This window comes from Myxine glutinosa, chromosome 5 (genome assembly GCF_964187855.1).
Source record: "Myxine glutinosa chromosome 5, kmMyxGlut1.1, whole genome shotgun sequence".
In the NCBI taxonomy this organism is placed as follows: Eukaryota; Metazoa; Chordata; class Myxini; order Myxiniformes; family Myxinidae; genus Myxine; species Myxine glutinosa.
The window spans coordinates 34670720-34689273 of NC_136265.1; the positions used below are offsets into that span (position 1 = coordinate 34670720).

At 54.5% G+C, this 18554-nt stretch overlaps 2 protein-coding genes across 8 annotated transcripts in view; both read left to right on the forward strand.

Moving 5' to 3' along the window:
- The window catches only part of LOC137427716 (multidrug resistance-associated protein 1), a 126921-nt gene extending 116051 nt beyond the window's left edge, over window positions 1-10870 (forward strand). For all 3 annotated transcript variants that reach the window (XM_068117403.2, XM_068117404.2, XM_068117405.2), the window contains 3 exons: window positions 8998-9164; window positions 9256-9450; window positions 10170-10870. In XM_068117403.2, the coding sequence (XP_067973504.2) occupies window positions 8998-9164; window positions 9256-9450; window positions 10170-10278 (471 nt within the window). In that variant the 3' untranslated portion in view covers window positions 10279-10870. The remainder of the gene's footprint in view (window positions 1-8997; window positions 9165-9255; window positions 9451-10169) is intronic.
- A 1758-nt stretch (window positions 10871-12628) lies between these two features.
- Window positions 12629-18554, forward strand: part of LOC137427718 (protein kinase C alpha type) — a 133162-nt gene continuing 127236 nt past the window's right edge. For 2 of the 5 annotated variants that reach the window (XM_078777862.1, XM_078777863.1), the window contains exons 1-3: window positions 12629-13230; window positions 13680-13711; window positions 18161-18243. In XM_078777862.1, the coding sequence (XP_078633988.1) occupies window positions 13019-13230; window positions 13680-13711; window positions 18161-18243 (327 nt within the window). In that variant the 5' untranslated portion in view covers window positions 12629-13018. Of the gene's footprint in view, window positions 13231-13679; window positions 13793-18160; window positions 18244-18554 lie in introns of all 5 variants that reach the window. The other 3 variants (XM_078777860.1, XM_078777864.1, XM_078777861.1) reach the window with 2 other exon arrangements.

The following is an 18554-nucleotide window of genomic DNA, read 5'->3' on the forward strand; positions in this document are numbered from 1 at the left end:
GCCAGCCATGAGCGCGGCCTTCATGGAGCGGTGGAATCGCTCGCACAACCCGTTGGCTTGGGGGTGGTAGGCCGTAGTACGGTGGAGCTTGACCCCCAGGTTGCGGGCGACCGCGCCCCACAGCTCGGAGGTGAACTGCGGTCCGCGGTCCGACGAGATGTCCGCCGGTGCGCCGAAGCGGGCGACCCAGGTGGCGATAAAAGCCTGCGCCACGTCAGCGGTGGTGGTGGAGACGAGGGGAACGGCCTCCGGCCACCTGATGGTCCTGTCCACCATGGTGAGCAGGTGTGTGAACCCCCGTGATGGGGGGAGGGGGGCCCACCAGATCCACGTTGACGTGGTCGAAACGTCGTTCGGGCACGGTGAAAGGTGCCAGCGGGGCCTGGGTGTGTCGGTGGACCTTGGCCTGTTGGCAGGCTGTGCAGGTGCTGGTCCAATCGCGGACGTCCCGTCGAAGGCCGTGCCAGACGAATCGCGCCGACACCAGCTTCTGGGAAGCTTTCCGGCCCGGGTGGGAAAGGCCGTGGAGGGAGGCGAAGATGCGGCGTTGCCAGGTAACGGGCACGTTGGGGCGAGGCTGGCCTTGGGAGACGTCGCAGAGCAGGACAGTGTCCGCGAAGGGGATGTCGGCCAGGCGGAGGCCCGTGTCCACCGCCCGGAGGGCTTGCACCGTGGTGTCGGTGGTTTGGTCCGCCGCCATAAGCGCGAAGTCCACGCCGAGGTGGACCGCGTTCGCGCTGGCCCGAGAAAGACAGTCGGCCACGGCGTTGTTTTTGCCGGCGACGTGCCGGATGTCCGTGGTAAACTCCGACACGGCGGAGAGGTGGCGCTGTTGGCGGGCCGACCACGGCTCCGTGACCTTGGCCATTGCGTAAACCAACGGCTTGTGGTCGACGAACGCCGTGAAGGGTCGGCCCTCCAGGAGGTGGCGGAAATGGCAAACGGCCAGGTGTAGACCGAGGAGCTCACGGTCAAACGTGCTATATTTGAGCTCGTTCGGCCGGAGCTGCCGGCTGAAAAAAGCGAGTGGCTGCCAAACCCCGTTCACCCATTGCTCATGTGCGGCGCCCACCGCGTAGTCGGAGGCATCCGTGGTGAGGGCGATGGGAGCGTTGAGCACCGGGTGAGCGAGCAGTGTTGCGTCGGCGAGGGCCCGCTTTGAGCTTTGGAAGGCCGCGTCCATTGCTGCGGACCAGACGACGTCGTGCTTGGCCGGCTTGCCCCGGAGGGCTTCGTAGAGGGGCCGCATGAGTTGAGCAGGGCGGGGCACGAAGCGGTGATAGAAATTCACCATTCCCAGGAATTCCTGCAGGGCCTTTATGGAGCGGGGACGCGGAAACGTGGTGATGGCCTCGACCTTGGTTGGCAGCGGCATGGCCTCGTTCTTGGTGATGTGGTGGCCCAAAAAACAAACGGCCGTCGTGCCGAAGTGGCATTTGGCCGGGTTGACGATGAGGCCGTGCTCGCTGAGGCGCCCGAACAGTGTTCGGAGGTGGAGGAGGTGCTCGGCCCGGGACGTGCTGGCGACGAGGATGTCGTCCAGGTAAACGAAGAGGAACGGCAGGTCACGCAGCACGCCGTCCATGAAGCGCTGGAACGCCTGAGCCGCGTTCTTGAGGCCAAACGGAATCCCCAGGAATTCGAATAAGCCGAACGGCGTGATGACGGCCGTTTTAGGGACGTCGGCCGCCCTGACAGGTACCTGGTGATATCCCCGTATGAGATCGATTTTTGAAAAAATGACCCGTCCTGCCAGACGGGCGGAGAAGTCTTGGATGTGCGGGATCGGATACCTGTCGGGTGTGGTAGCGTCGTTAAGGCGGCGGTAGTCGCCACATGGGCGCCAGCCGTCCCCTGGTTTTGGGACGATGTGTAGTGGCGAAGCCCACGCGCTATCGGAGCGCCGCACGATGCCGAGGTGTTCCAAAGCGTCGAACTCGGCTTTGGCCATGGCGAGCTTGGCTGGGTCGAGGCGGCGGGCTCTGGCGTAGACCGGCGGGCCCGTGGTTGGTATGTGGTGCTCGATCCCATGTCGTACTGCGACGGCCGAAAACGTCGGCCGCGTGAGGGCCGGGAACTCCGTGAGCAGGCGAGCAAACTCGTTCGCCGCTGGGAGGGCGCATGCCAGCTCGGTCGGAGCGGAGCTGCTCAATGTGCATACCAGGGAGCTGAAGGTCTCGGCGTTGATGAGACGACGCCGTTGGACGTCCACCAGCAGTTCGCGTGCGCAGAGGAAGTCGGCGCCTAGCAGAGCCATGGGCACGCTGGCGGTTACAAAAGTCCAAGTAAAGCGTTGGCCGCCGAAGCAGAGGGTGACGTTGCGCGGGCCGAAGGTGCGGATGGCCGATCCATTGGCCGCAACCAAGGAGGGGCCGCAAACCGTGGACTGCCTGTCCTGATCGGAGGCGGGTATGACGCTCAGTTGGGCGCCGGTGTCGCACAGGAAGCGCCGTCCGGACGCTTTGTCCGTGATGAACAGTAAGTTGCCCGTGTGGCCGGCGCTCATGGCTGGTAATGAATGCCGGCCCGGCCGTTTCCCGGCCTGCCGAAGGTGCACGGGGGTCGGCATGTCCGGGCCTTCTGTCCGAACCTGGCATGATAGTAACACCACGCTTGGTCAGGTGGAGGCCCCGGTCGTCGTGCTGGAGGTGGTCGGCTCGGCGTTGCAGCCGCCAATTGCGTCGGCAGTTCGGTCGTCGACCGTGCCGGGTGCGCGGGCGCCATGGGCATTTCGTCGGACGGCGGTGGGCCCCAGGTCGCTGCTGCAATGCGTTGGCCTGCCGCGGAGATCTTGTCGGCTTCCCTGGCGAGGGCGCGGGGATCCGTGATCGTCGTGCTCGCCAGGGCGAGGCGTACCGGGCTAGGCAGCTGACGGAGGAACAGCTCCCGGAACAGGAATGCCGGAGAGTGCTCGCCGAGCAGCGAAAGCATGTAGTCCATTCGCTCGGACGGGCGCGTGTCGCCGAGCTCGGGCAGGTCGAGCAGGCGCCGTGCGCGTTCCGCCGATGGGAGGGCGAAAGCGTCGAGGAGGAGCTTTTTAATCGCGCCGTATTTGTCAGCGGCTGGCGGGCTCTCGAGGAGGCTCAGGGCACGGGCCGCGGTGGCTGAACCGAGCGCTGCTACCACATGGTGGAAGCGGTGTCGTCGGCCGTGATGCCTCGCAGGGCGAACAGGGAGTCCGCCTGGGCGAACCAAACTGCCGCGTGAGCCTCCCAGAAGGTAGGCAGTTTCAGGGCAACTGCCGTGTCCATGTCGGTAGGTCACCAATGAAGGAGCTGTGCTCCCACGTAATCGGAAGAATGGACGCGACAAAAAGCTGGAATTCGTCCGAGTTTCTTTATTGTCACCAAACGACTTGGGTACTCTCCAAAAGCCCGTTTATCGGGCAGCAATATATATACACACATTATCCCGGAGCGTTTGCCCGGGAAAGGCGAGAGGGGGCGTGGCCGGGTGTCCTGGCCGCGGCCTGGCAAGTCGAGGGCGGGCATGACCGGGCATGCCCGGGCGTCCCGGACGCGGCCTGGCAAGTCGAGCGCGGGCCTGCCCGGGCGTCCTGGACGAGCCCGGCATGGTGATCGCTCCGCGTCCTTGGTAGGTGCAAGGCGATTGTGTAAACCCAGCGGTAGCCGCTACAATACCATATATAATCAATGTGATGTCTTTTTCCGTTTTTCCAATTTATAAAGTGGGTAATTTTGCAATTAAAAGACAATCTTCTTCTTCTTCATGCTTAGCACCTGTGAGTCGACCGCCACAGCTGCACCACACTGTCTGAGTTGCATCGTGGTACGTTTTATCTCAAACGGCGAATAATTTTTGATCTTCCACAAATATATGCCGAATCGATGCATCCTTAGACGTTTGTGGTAATGTAAACTAAGATAGTTCCATGCTGCACCAAAGGCTGAAAGACCCTCGGTTTACCAGAAATTGGACGAAGTTTGTCCAAAATACCTGATTGTGGATCGGGCCTACATACTCTTCGCTTTTGTGCTCGGAACATTGTACAGAACACAGTTATGAAACAACAGAGATGGCAATATACATTTTTGTTATTCGCCACGATTGAGAGAGGATGTCATCCCCACGATTGAGTGGAAGAAACAGCTGTCGCTCAAAATTCCAAGACGATCTCTACCCAGAAACCAGCGCATGTACACAGGCAATTTGAGCTGTGAATCAAACACTTGTTAGTTGGCCTGCCGGCGACCAATCTCACCTCCCCACCACCTCACAGCCATTTTACCTCTCACTTCCCCTTTCATTGGGGCGGGACATCAACACGGACACGACATGGCATGAAAACGGATGCAAATAGCATCCTGGGAAAGTATGAGATGGGACAATCCGATAATGTCCAGGACACCGGGGCAGCCTGCGATGGTGGGACAAAGCATTCATTCCCCATTTTGGCGGCTGTGTCGGGGCGTGCCTGTGCGGTGTCGGAGGCGTGCCTGTGCGGTGTCGGGGGCGTGCCTGTGCGGTGTCGGGGGCGTGCCTGTGCGGTGTCGGGGGCGTGCCTGTGCGGTGTCGGGGGCGTGCCTGTGCGGTGTCGGGGGCGTGCCTGTGCGGTGTCGGGGGCGTGCCTGTGCGGTGTCGGGGGCGTGCCTGTGCGGTGTCGGGGGCGTGCCTGTGCGGTGTCGGGGGCGTGCCTGTGCGGTGTCGGGGGCGTGCCTGTGCGGTGTCGGGGGCGTGCCTGTGCGGTGTCGGGGGCGTCCCTTGCGGTGTCGGGGGCGTGCCGTGCGGTGTCGGGGGCGTGCCTGTGCGGTGTCGGGGGCGTGCCAGTGCGGTGTCGGGGGCGTGCCCGGGCGGTGTCGGGGGCGTGCCCGGGCGGTGTCGGGGGCGTGCCCGGGCGGTGTCGGGGGCGTGCCCGTGCGGTGTCGGGGGCGTGCCCGTGCGGTGTCGGGGGCGTGCCCGTGCGGTGTCGGGGGCGTGCCCGTGCGGTGTCGGGGGCGTGCCCGTGCGGTGTCGGGGGCGTGCCCGTGCGGTGTCGGGGGCGTGCCCGGGCGGTGTCGGGGGCGTGCCCGGGCGGTGTCGGGGGCGTGCCCGGGCGGTGTCGGGTGCGTGCCCGGGCGGTGTCGGGGGCGTGCCCGGGCGGTGTCGGGGGCGTGTCGGGGGCGTGCCCGGGCGGTGTCGGGGGCGTGCCCGGGCGGTGTCGGGGGCGTGCCCGGGCGGTGTCGGGACGTGTCAGGACATGCCCGGGCGGCGTCAGGGCGTGTTCAGGCGTGTTGGGACGTGTCGGGGACATGTAATGCAAAATGTCTTTTGCTTCAAGTAATGCAAAATCCCTGATAAACCTTCAATTGAACGGAAAAAACAAAACCTACCAATCTGTAGTGAACGTGTGACCAGCTTTTTCATCTTCAACAACACCTTGATTGTCGCCATATTTGTCTGAATTGCTCGCATAAAGCTCAAAATGATACGGTTCCACAGTTCCCGCAAAATAGTTTCCATCCCTTGTTTTGTCTCCAATAGTTTCTTAAAATCACACTGATCAATTTCAACATGCTGAGAACTTTCAGTGTTGCTTATGTTGGTGGAATCGATATCGGACTCCGAGCTTGAAATACATGGTTGTCTATGTAAACCGCCATTTTGATCAAGGTGAGTTCATAGAGTTACGTCACTGGCGAAATCGAAAATCGGCTCTTGGGCTTTTTTTTTTCTCTCGACACTTTGTGATTGGAAAGAAAAATTCAAAAACCTTCAAATTAGGCCGTGATTAATGGTTTTCAAAAGTTTTCAGGAAAAAAGAAATTGCATTTAGGTTCCCCTTTAGCTTAAAAAGAATACTTGAATTTGGTCGTTCACATTTCCAGTGTCTCTAAACGCTTGAACAATACGTTTGATGGTTTTGTGTTGCGGAATTCTTGCATTTGGATAGAACCTACGAAACTGTCTTTGTGTATAAACATATGACTTTAGCGTGAAAAACATATCTGAAGTGATCGTCCGCTGGGGCACAGAGAAATTGCCCGACATGGCTGAAACCTCTATGCAAAAACACTTTAGGCATCCTGATAATAAAAAGGGTCACGTTGGTAAAATTACGATAGATGTTTAAAAAGTTGCACATCATTCTGGACCACCCTGAAGATTGAAATAGACGTTTCCCGAAGGATATTAAAGGTGGTAGATTCGGCCATTGTGTGATCTTGGGATTGACATCTTGGGACTTGGGACTTGATCACTGGGACTGACACAATCTGTCAATTTCCCGACCCGGATCTCAGCCAACGGAGCATCTTCTCTTCTGGACTTGGTTTTGACTAACTTCCCTGAAAATGTCTGCTGCTCTTCTTCTGCTCCAATCGGCTCATCTGATCATGTGCTTGTTAAAGTGGACATCTCTCTGACCATTCTCAGAGAGCCTCCTCAGCGTCGACGAGTCTGGCATTTCACTCAGGCCAACTGGCACGGTCTTCAAGCAGCCATCAATCATCTGGACTGGTCTCCCATCTCTACCGCCTCTGACATCAACTCATCCTGGGAATTCTTACAAAGTAAATTGCTCTCTCTCATGCACAGATTTATCCCATCTCGTCTTCAGTTGTCATACCCTTCCTCCCGTCCATGGTACACGGAATCTTGTGGTGAGGCTGTTGCCCAGAAACAACTTGCCTTCGTCTCCTGGAAAGCAAATCCAATGGAAGGAAATCTCATTTCCTTTCACAAAGCCCGAAACAAGTGTGTGTCCACCCTCAGGAGAGCCAGGAAACAATATCTCTCCGTTCTCAAGACCGAACTCTCTTATCTGTCTCCCTCTTCCAAATCCTGGTGGCATCTGGTCAAATCTGTTTCTGGTGTCTGTTCCCCCTCCATCCCCTCCATCACCTCAAACGGCTACACAGCTGACTCTGCACGTGAAAAAGCTGAATGCCTCAACTCTGTGTTTGCCTCTAAATCCTGTGTCCCAAACCCATCCCTCTCTGTACCCACCGTACCCAGTCGTACCCAGCTGCTCCTGGACTCTGTGTCCTTTCCTCCTGACAAGGTGGAAAAGTTTCTGTCAACCCTCGACTCTGATTCTGCAACTGGGCCTGACTGCATCAGCCCACGGGTCCTAAAATCCTGTTCTTCCGCTCTTTCACTCCCTCTCTCTGTTCTCTTCACCCTCTCTTTTGCTCAAGGTCATCTGCCATCTGCTTGGAAATCAGCCAACATCACCGCTTTGCACAAAAAATGTGCAAAAACAGATCCTAGCAGCGACAGACCAATCGGCCTTCTCCCAATTTATCAGCAAAGTCATGGAATCCATCATTGCTTCGGATATGAAATCTTTCCTCTTCTCCAATGCTTGATCTCTGATCATCAATTTGGTTTCAGACAAGGTCACTCTACTCTGGGCATGCTGCTTCTGCTTTCTCAACAATGGATGGAGGTCCTCAATGCCAAACAGGAAATTAGAGCTGTCTCCCTTGACATATCACGTGCCTTCGATACGGTCTTGCACCCCGCTCTGCTCACCAAACTCTCCTCCTTTGGTATCCATGGAAATCTCCACGCATGGCTGGTGGACTTCCTCTCTAGTCATAGTCAACGTGTGGCCCTGAATGGGTTTCTCTCATCTCCTCTTCTTGTTCAGGCTGGAGTTCCCCAAGGCAGTGTTCTGGGCCCTGTGCTTTTTCTGGTCTTCATCAATGATCTCTCTGACTCTCTTGAAAATCCTCTCTATCTCTTTGCTGATGAGTCTACTCTCTGCCGCTCCATTCCTCATCCCTCAGATCGGCAGTCTGCAGCCTCCTCACTCTCTGCGGACCTGGACAAAATCAGACTGGGCAAACAAGTGGAACATGTCTTTCAATCCTGACAAATCTCACACTCTTACGATGTCTCTCCGAAAAGACCGACTGGACAACCCTCCCATCCACTTTCTGAATAATCCTCTCCAAGAAGTTCTGTCACTCAAGCTTTTGGGTCTCACTATCTGCCATGATCTTTCCTGGGAAAACCACATTTCAAATCTGGCCTCCAAAGCCAGTCGCCGACTGGGCATCCTCCGTCGTGCGAAGTCCTTCCTTGGCACACCCGAGCTCCTCACCACATACAAGGCTTTCATCCACAGCTCAATGGAATAGTGCTCTCCCCTCTGGGCTGGTGCTCCTGCCTCACACCTACCTCGTCTTCACGCTGTTGAAACCAAAGCGTTCAGAATCATTGGAATCTCCCGCGATGAAGCTAACTCCGAGGGCCTTTCACTCACTCACCGCAGGCAGGTTGGTGGTCTTTCCGTCTTCTACCGACTCCTCTCCGGCCTTGCCCCCCCCCCCCCATCTCTCTCTGGGCTCTGTCCCCCAAATATTCCTACAGGTCGTACAAAATCTGCCTGCAACCCTCTTATGGTTAAACTGCCAAAATCAAGACTCTGCTCATTCCTCTTTTCTCCCGTCTCTGGAACAATCTCCCTCACTCTCTTCAATCCCTCTCCTCCCTCCAGGTCTTTAAAACAGCTGTTCATCACCATGTCTTATCTTCCCACATCCAAAACCTTGATCTTTTCTCCCCCTGCTAATTTCTTCCCAAATCCACTTTTTTGAAATACCAACTTCTTTCCTTGAAGTCCTTGGTGTCCTTGTGTTTTATACTCCCCCCCCCCCTTCCCACCCCTCCTCCCCCCAAGCCCTCCCCCTCCCGCACGTCTCCCGATGTCCCTGCTCTCAAATGTTGTGTTTGTGTGCTTCCCCTTCTCTCCCCATCTTGTCTACCACTCCCTCTTTTTATAAATTTTGTTTGTCTGTGTTAGCTCTGTGTTATGTTATGTTAGGTCTTTGTGATTGTTAGCTCTTTCACGAGCCTCGATTTAGTATACAAAAAAAAAAAAAAATGAAGGTGGTCGTCGTCGGCCTTAGCTTGGCCAAATTCCCAATTCTTTCCTGGAGCTTTGATTTATTTTTAAAAATAATTATTTTCTAGAATGAACCACAAAAACTCTCTGCTTTTGATTGTGGATGTACGCATGATTCCTGCGTTCTTGTTTTCGTCGTCACACAGGATCCCGTTTTGTTTTCGGGGACTCTTCGAATGAACCTGGACCCATTTGGCTCTCTATCTGATGAAGACGTTTGGCGAGCACTGCAATTGGCCCACTTGAGCGATTTCATTCTCTCGCTACCCGATGGACTGCAGCACATTTGCACCGAGGGTGGAGAAAACTTGAGGTGATTGAAGTGTGGTGCAAAGGGAGGGTGGGGAGGTTGAAGACTGGACATTGATAATGAAATTGATCCATGTCTGTTGTACTTCATGCAGTGTTGGACAGAGGCAACTGGTGTGCTTGGCCCGCGCGTTGCTGCGCAAATCCCGTCTGTTGATCCTTGATGAGGCAACCGCGGCTGTCGATTTGAAGACCGACGACCTCATTCAGAACACTATCCGTGTGGAATTCCATGACTGCACTGTGCTCACCATTGCTCACCGGCTGAACACGATCATGGACTACACTCGGTAAAAACAACTCGGTCGTGCGAAATAGCAGACACATCTCAAATTATTTGGGACGATGACCCCAAAGAGGAGGTGTTTAATTTCTGTGATTTTTACCAATTGGTCTTTGTTTTGTTTTTTGCTTTGTTTTTTTTTTGCTGAAGGGAAAGGTGTGTGCTGCATGTGTGAGAAGTGTTTTGATTTATGGGAGCGAGACATGGGTAATGAACGTAGAGCAGCAACGAAGGCTGGAAAGGGTGGAAATGCGAATGGTTCGGTGGATGTGCGGAGTATCGTTGAGAGAGAGGAAGACAAATGATGAATTGCGGAAGATGATGGGAATAGAGCCTGTGATTGATGCTGTGAAGAGGAACAGGTTGAGATGGTTTGGTCATGTGTTGAGGAAGGATGAAAGTGACTGGTTGAGAAGAGTGATGGAAATGAATGTAGAAGGAAGTAGAGGACGGGGAAGACCGAGAAAGACTTTGTTGAAGATGGTGGAAGAAGAAATGCGGGCAAGGGGGTTAACAAGGAGAGATGGAGAAGATTGTGATGGGGCCTGCAAGGCTAACCCCCGCTCTAGCAGGGAAAATGGCCTTAAAATGCCTGTTGTTGTTGGTTTTTTACAAGTGTGAAGTATTGTTGAACTGTTCCTCCGGTCGAAATTTGAGTGAAGGAACGCACTTTGTTTTGCTCGTTGCATTTCTGCTTTCTAATTGCAAAGTGCGCACCATCCCCAGAGTGATCGTGCTGGACCACGGTGAGATCGCAGAGTTTGACAGCCCAACCGCTCTGCTGGCCAAGCGAGGGGTTTTCTACAACATGGCGCGGGATGCGGGGCTCGTCTGAGCCTCAAGTCCATGTCACGGCCCAACCCGATGTCATCATTCTATTTAACCTGAACCTTCTCCCACGTGACTCCTCATTGTCCGTGCATGCACACCCTCTTGCCACGTGCCTTAAAAAAAACAAAAAACTTGGCTCAACTGAAAGCTGAGAAAATATTGCGTCGGGTTTTTATTTCATCGAAGCATCGAGTCTGCTCAGGCAGGCCATCTTTTGATTTTATTTCTGTTTGGATTTGTGATTACAACAGCTTTTGTTGCATAAGGAGTCCGTTTGCATTGGGTCAAAGGTCAAGTCAAATTGGATTCATCCCATTGGTCAAAAATTACCTCTTTTTGTTCGATTTTTCTTTCGGTTTTTCTACTGTAAATGGTAGGGGTTGGAGGGTAGTGCAAGACAAGCCACAAGCATGCAATGCAGGATGCAACTTCACTGCAAAACTTTATTTATTCAATTTGTAACGGATGGACGTGCTTTATTTGTAATGCTGGTTTTTGGAGATTCCATTACAATGTCGGAATACTTCTTGTGCAAATATTTTGTATGTTTCTTGAGGGGAGGAAAAAGAAAACGAGTTCAAAAAATGTTACCAAAACATTTGTGTTTTTCGTTTTGTTTCTGCGACTCTTCCATCTATTATTTTCCACGAATGGGGATCCTCTCGGGGCGTGACCCTTCCAGGGTCTAAAGTACCGCTCCGATAGCGATCGAATGGTTTTGGATATCTTTTGCATGTTCGCTCAACCGGTTTGAGTTCCGGTTCAACTTTGAGAGGTTTTGCTCAGAGGAGTCTTTATTGTCATCACCAAAGTCTTCAACGACTTCCAGCTTTATCATGAAAGTCCGCATGCACACTCACACGCATTCCCCCCCCCCCGTTTAATATCCCACACTTTTGAGCCGAATTATTTGGCAGTTGAACAAATACTTGATAACGATCCTGCTGGCTGTGCAATTGATAGCTTCCAACAGATTAGGCGTGAAGGTGCCAAATTGTATCGGAACCCCGGTTTGTGCAGCCCTTAGATTGGAGACCATGGAAGGGTCCGGTGTTGTCGGAGGGCAGGAGAGTTCATTTGCTTGTTCCGTGCGATCATAAGTTCTCTCCTTCTGAATAATTGAATCGGACTTTGGAAAAAGAACTGCCATCCGGGTGCGGTTCCTGCAGGGGGTGCTGTATCTTGGAGCTTGCCATCCTTCGGTTCAAATTGAACCTTGTGTATTGCGGAGTGGGACATTTGATGGGATAGGTAATGTGATGCGGATGCCAAGGTATTGGTCTCGCCCTGAAGGGGATGCGAGACTATTAGTCAGGTTCACTATGATAACAAATATAATTTCGTTCAAAATTGTGGAAGGTTAGCAAACCTGTACATTTTTGGAATCATCAGAGCATGGAGAATCCGAAAATCAATGTTGGCATTTGCACAGACACCTGTATGGCCGCCATTTTGGATTTTGGAAACCAGCTATTTTTGAGGTCTAAGGTCAACTCAAGGTCAAATTTTAAGTCATCAATTTTCATCTAAAAAGCCATCAATTCTCAACCAATTGACTTGAAAATTGAACAGCATTTGCATATCGCCACACTGAATTGGGAAACATACTATTTTTGAGGTCAATAGGTCAAAGGTCAACTCAAGGTCAAATTTTAAGTCATCAATTTTCATCTAAAAAGCCGTCAATTCTCATCCGATTGACTTGAAAATTGAACAGCATTTGCATATTGCCTCACTGAATTAGGAAACCAACTTTTTGAGGTCAAAAGGTCAAAGGTCAAAGTTCCAAAATCATCAATTTTCATCTGAAAACCCATCAATTTTCATCCGATTGACTTGAAAATAGAACAGCATTTGTGTCTTGCCACTGAATTGGGAAACCAACTATTTATGAGGTCAAAGGTCAACTGAAGGTCAAAGTTCCAAAATCAATTTTCATCTGAAAACCCATCAATTTTCATCCGATTGACTTGAAAATAGAACAGCATTTGTGTATTGCCACACTGAATTGGGAAACCAACTATTTATGAGGTCAAAGGTCAACTCAAGGACAAACTTCTAAAATCATCATTTTTCATCTGAAAAATCGTCACTTTTCATCCTGTTGACCTGAGCTTTGATCAAGATGGTAAATTTTAATGTTCATGAAATGGACAATTTGCTGTATCAATGGAAAACTTTTGGGGGTGGGAGGGCGGATTTTGCAAGTATCGTGCTCCGCATGATATCCTCTTGTTTATTTAATTTTAGTGATCAACTCGCCACCCGCCCCAACATCCCATGCTCAGATCGTACGTACAATACGTGAAGCTTGGGGGTTTCGAGGTGGGGACTACAGTTAAGGGGCGCGGCTTATGCTTGAGGGGCGTTCCTTGAAACGAACATCGGATGTGCTGTCGGGCGCGTGTTGCGCATTAAAGTCGCGCCGAGTCGGAGCCGATTCACGGGTCCTGGGAGTCGCGGGTGGGGGGAGAGCATGGGAGAGGAGGAGTAAGCGATGACGACCCGCCTCCTCACGGTCCACGATTCCCTGCCGACCGCCCCCCCCTGTCGACATGATGACCGGCGCGGGAAGTTGACGCGTTACGGTAAAACTCCCGAGGGATTTGGCGTCAAATTGTGTTTTTGAACCTCTCCAACTGTCCCCGTCCCAGCGTATCCGGCATGCGAGCTCGTGGCGGGAACGAGGCTCCGAGTGGCTGAACGGTCGCGTCGAGACCCCGTGGGACCGGTGGAGCGAGGTGATGAGTGAAGGTGCGGTTACGGAGGGCGATGCCGGGGTCACGGACATGATCGGGATGGCGGAGGACGGTTGCTCGTCCCCGCCGCGGACTCCACGCTTCGCCCGGAAAGGTGCCGTGAAGCAGAAGAAGGTGTCCGAGGTGAAGGACCATCAGTTCATCGCGCGCTTCTTCAAGCAGCCGACCTTTTGCAGTCATTGCACAGATTTCATCTGGTGGGTTTATAGTTATACACTTGGCCGCTGCGCGCATTGGCCACGGCTTCGTCCACGCCACGCCCCCTTAACCCCGCGTGACCTCCTCGCACGCCACGCCCACTCATCAACACGCGGTCACAACTTGAACGTTTCGACTTTCGAGAAACTCCTAAATTTCACTCTTTAAAGCCCCAATTTAAATTTTGCAAAAGAATATCAAACTTTTTTCGCCATTTTAAACTTGAAGTTCAATCCCTCTGTCTTTGTCATTCGGGTTTCCCTTAAAATAACCTCCATCGCTGGGGAATTTCACAGATGTTCATGGGGATCATGGGTGGTGGAGGGTCTGAGTGCGTTGCCTTCTTGGTTCACGGAGTGGGTTGTTCCGTTGCTGTGTACGCGAGATAATATACAAATATCTGCAGTTTTGGTTGTTATCAGATGGTGGAATAATCTTTCTTTTGCAGGGGTGTCGGAAAACAAGGATATCAATGTCGAGGTAGATTTCCTGCAGTCTTCCCGCTCACATGTGGCTTTTGGCAATGGCAGACACCACACAGTTCTCCATGCCTCGCTTTTGGTTTGAAACCCTCCCTCATGCAAGTTTGCTTGTGCCTCCACTGACTGGTTCGCCCCCGGCTCCCTCGCTCCCCCACTATCATCCCCGGGCTGCCCCATGCAAGTTTGCTTGTGCCTCCACTGACTGGTTCGCCCCCGGCTCCCTCGCTCCCCCACTATCATCCCCGGGCTGCCCCATGCTTGTTTGCTTGTGCCTCCTCTGACTGGCACTACTGGTCCTCCCCCAGGCTCCCTCGCTCCCCCACTATCTCCGGGCTGCCTCATGCTTGTTTGCTTGTGCCTCCACTGACTGGTTCGCCCCCAGGCTCCCTCGCTCCCCCACTATCTCCGGGCTGCCTCATGCTTGTTTGCTTGTGTCTCCTCTGACTGGTTCTCCCCCAGGCTCCCTCGCTCCCCCACTATCATCTCCGGGCTTCCTCATGCTTGTTTGCTTGTGCCTCCTCTGACTGGTTCGCCCCCAGGCTCCCTTTCGCTATCATCCCAGGCTGCCTCAAGCTTGTTTGCTTGTGCCTCCTCTGACTGGTTCGCCCCAGGCTCGCTCGTTCCCCCCTCTCATCCCAAGGCTGCCTCATGCTTGTTTGCTTGTGCGGTTTTCCCCCAGGCTCCCTCGCTCCCCCACTATCATCCCAGGGCTGCCTCATGCTTGTTTGCTTGTGCGGTTTTCCCCCAGGCTCCCTCGCTCCCCCACTATCATCCCAGTGCTGCCTCATGCTTGTTTGCTTGTGCGGTTTGCCCCCAGGCTCCCTTGCTCCCCCACTATCATCCCAGGGCTGCCTCATGCTTGTTTGCTTGTGCCTCCTCTGACTCGTTCGCCCCAGGCTCGCTCGCTCCCCCACTATCATCCCAGGGCTGCTTCATGCTTGTTTGCTTGTGCGGTTTTCCCCCAGGCTCCCTCGCTCCCCCACTATCATCCCAGGGCTGCCTCATGCTTGTTTGCTTGTGCGGTTTTTCCCCAGGCTCCCTCGCTCCCTCCTCTTATCCCAGGGCTGCCTCATGCTTGTTTGCTTGTGTCTCCTCTGACTGGTTCGCCCCAGGCTCGCTCGCTCCCCCCTCTCATCCCAGGGCTGCCTCATGCTTGTTTGCTTGTGCCTCCTCTGACTAGTTCGCCCCCAGGCTCGCTCGCTCCCCCACTCTCATCCCAGGGCATCTTCATGCTTGTTTGCTTGATCCTCCTCTGACTGGTTCGCCTCCAGCCTCTCCCCTCCCCTGCCTCTTACAATGGGTTTACCTCGGGCTTGCGTATGGACCCACTCTGTAGGTCCACGAGTGAGCATGACCTACGCCCCAGGCTTGCTCACTCCCACTCTCAACCCCCGGGATGTCTCATGCTGTTCTCATGTTCCTCATCTTATTGGTTTGCCCCTGGGCTCTCTCCCGCCACGTCCCGATGGGTTGCCCTCGTGATCGCTCATGAACCCACTCTGTGGTTCGCCCCAGGCACTATCGCCCTCCTCTTACCTCCAGGTTGTCTCCTGCTCGTTCGCTTGTACTTCCTCTTACTGATTCACCCTTGGGCTGTCTCATGCCACATCTCAATGGTTTGCCCTAGGTATTGCTCGTGGACTCACTCTCTGGTTTCTCCCTGTGTCCTCTCTCACACCGCTCTGCAGACTCGCCCAAAGCCCACCCCTCGCCTGTCCGTGGGATCGCCCTTGGCATTCCATGAGCTCGTTTCGCCCTTTTTTCGCTCTCGTCTGCCTACTCTTGTCTCGCTCGCTCTCCGGCTGCCTCCTCTTGTCCCACTCGCTCTCCAGCTGCCGCCTCTTGTCCCGCTCGCTCTCCGGCTGCCTCCTCTTGTCTCTCCGGCTGCCTCCTCTTGTCCCGCTCGCTCTCTGGCTGCCTCCTATTGTCCCCCTCACTCTCTGGCTGCCTCCTCTTGTCCCGCTCGCTTTCCGGCTGCCTCCTCTTGTCCCGCTCGCTCTCCGGCTGCCTCCTCTTGTCCCGCTCGCTCTCCGGCTGCCTCCTCTTGTCCCGCTCGCTCTCCGGCTCCCTCCTCTTGTCCCGCTCGCTCTCTGGCTGCCTCGCCTCTCTCTTGCTGGTCTCCTACTTTTTCCTCGCTTGCTTTCTTGCTGATCTCCTCACATCTACCTCACTTGCTCACTTGCCATCCACCTCAATTCTCCCTCACTTTCTCGCTCACTGGCCTTCTTGCTTCTCCATTGCTTGCCCACTCGCTGGCCCTTGCTTGCTTGCATGCTGGCGGCCTCGCGTCCCCCTAGCTTGCTTGCTCACCGGCCCCCTCACGTTCCCCACGCTTGCTCACTAGCTGGCCTCCTCACGTCCTCTCCCTTGCTTGCTTGCTCGCCAGCCACTTTTCCTCTTCCTTTCTTCCTTATTTGCTGGCCTCCTTGCGTCTCCCTCATTTGCTAGCTCACCGGCTGCTTCATGTCCCCCTCACTTGCTCGCTCGCTAGCTACTTCACTTGCTCGCTCGCTAGCTACCTCCCGTCCCATTGTTTGCTGACTTGCTGGCCTCCTCATATCCTCTCGCTTGCTTGCCAGCCGCCTCACCTCTCCCTCGCTTGCTCTCTTGCTGGCCCCTCGCGTTTCCCTCGCTTGCTCGTTCAATAGCTCCTCATGTCTTCCTCGCTTGCTTGCTCGCCAGCCACCTTGTATCTCCCTTGCTTGCTCGCTGGCTGCCTTGCAGCTCCCTTGCTTGCTCGCTGGCTTCCTCGCGTCTCCCTTGTTTGCTCGCCGGCTGCCTCACGTCTCCCTTGCTTGCTCGCTGGCTGCCTCACGTCTCCCTTGCTTGCTCGCCTGCTGCCTTGCGTCTCCCTTGCTTGCTCGCCGGCCACCTTGCATCTCTCTCACTTGCTCGCTGGCTGCCTTGCGGCTCCCTTGCTTGCTCGCTGGCTACCTCGCGTCTCTCTTGCTTGCTCGCCGGCCACCTTGCATCTCCCTCACTTGCTCGCTGGCTGCCTTGCGGCTTCCTTGCTTGCTCGCTGGCTGCCTCACATCTCCATTGCTTGCTTGCCAGCCACCTTGCATCTCCCTCACTTGCTCACTAGCTGGCCTCCTCACGTCCTCTCCCTTGCTTGCTTGCTCGCCAGCCACTTTTCCTCTTCCTTTCTCCCTCATTTGCTAGCTCACCGGCTGCTTCATGTCCTCCTCGCTCGCTCGCTAGCTACTTCACTTGCTCGCTCGCTAGCTACCTCCCGTCCCATTGTTTGCTGACTTACTGGCCTCCTCATGTCCCCTCGCTTGCTTGCCAGCCGCCTCACCTCTCCCTCGCTTGCTCTCTTGCTGGCTCCTCGCGTTTCCCTCACTTGCTCGTTCAATAGCTCCTCACGTCTTCCTCGCTTGCTTGCTCGCCAGCCACCTTGTATCTTCCTCACTTGCTCGCTGGCTGCCTTGCGGCTCCCTTGCTTGCTCGCTGGCTTCCTCGCGTCTCCGTTGTTTGCTCACCAGCTGCCTTGCGTCTCCCTTGCTTGCTCGCCTGCTGCCTTGCGGCTCCCTTGCTTGCTCGCTGGCTGCCTCTCGTCTCCCTTGCTTGTTCGCTGGCTGCCTCACCTCTCCCTCACGTGCTCTCTTGCTGGCATCCTCTTGTCTCACCCGCTTGCTTGCTCGCTGGCCTTCTCGTGTCTCCCTTGCTCTCCGGCCTCCTCTTGTCCCTGTCGCTCTCTTCCCTTCTTCCTCACTTGCTTGCTCACCCCTTTGCCACCTCACATTTCTCTCGCTCGCTGGCCTCCTCTCGTACCTCTCGCTCTCTTGCCATCTCCCTCACTTGCTTGCCAGCCTCCTCATCTCCCTCTCTTGCTTGCTCACCCCTTCCCCACCTCGCATCTCTCTTGCTCGCCAGCCTCCTCTCCTCGCTCTCGCTCTCTTGTCGTCTCCCTCACTTTCTTGCCGGCTTCCTCTCATCTCCTTCTCTTGGTTGGTCACCCTCTGCCAACTCACATCTCTCTCGCTCGCCGGCCTCCTCCCATCCCTCTTGTCCACTTGCTTGCCGACTCCCCTGCGTACTCGCTCACCAGCCTCCTCTCATCTCCCTCTCTTGCTCACTCGCCCCTCCTCCACCTCATCTCTCTCACTTGCTCTCCTATCTTTTGCCTCATCTCCCTTGTGTGATCTCACTCCAGTCCCCTCGCGCCTCCTTCGCTTGCTCTCCCTACCGTCACCTTCCCCGTTCTTCACTCGGTCGTTCCCTCATCAATTATGCCACATCTTTATTGTCCCCCTGTTCCCTTTGTGTTTGATTTGCAATCCCCCCATGTTTGATTCCAAGCTCATCAGTTTCACTTCTCTCATTTGCTTCTTTGCATTGTCATCTCCACACTCTGATCTGACTGTCCCACATTGTACTTTCATCTTTCTGCATTAAGATGACTCTGCCCACTCATTCTACTTTATTTTGTTGGCCTCTACCCCAGTTTGCAGCTTTGTGGTTCACAAGAGATGCCACGAGTTTGTAACATTTTCCTGCCCGGGTTCTGACAAGGGAATGGATTCGGATGTGAGTACTCTTGGAGAGTCTGCAGCTTGTGATAACTTTTTCCAGTGGTCATCTGGGAAACCCATGAAGATATACGATCATTTGGTAGAATCCCACAATGCTTGCCAGCAGAGGGTCCAGGGAGGGGCAGTGAAGGATGGTTTATCTTTGCGCCATGGTCGATTTTGGGGTTGCTCCCAAAAACCACATTAACTTGTTCCTTATCGATTTCACATGAAAGCGAGAGAGAGAATGTGTGAGTTGGAAAAGAGGTGCAATGACATCGTGAATTCTTGATGAATATGAGAATTGCAGGCCTAGATTCAGTCTTT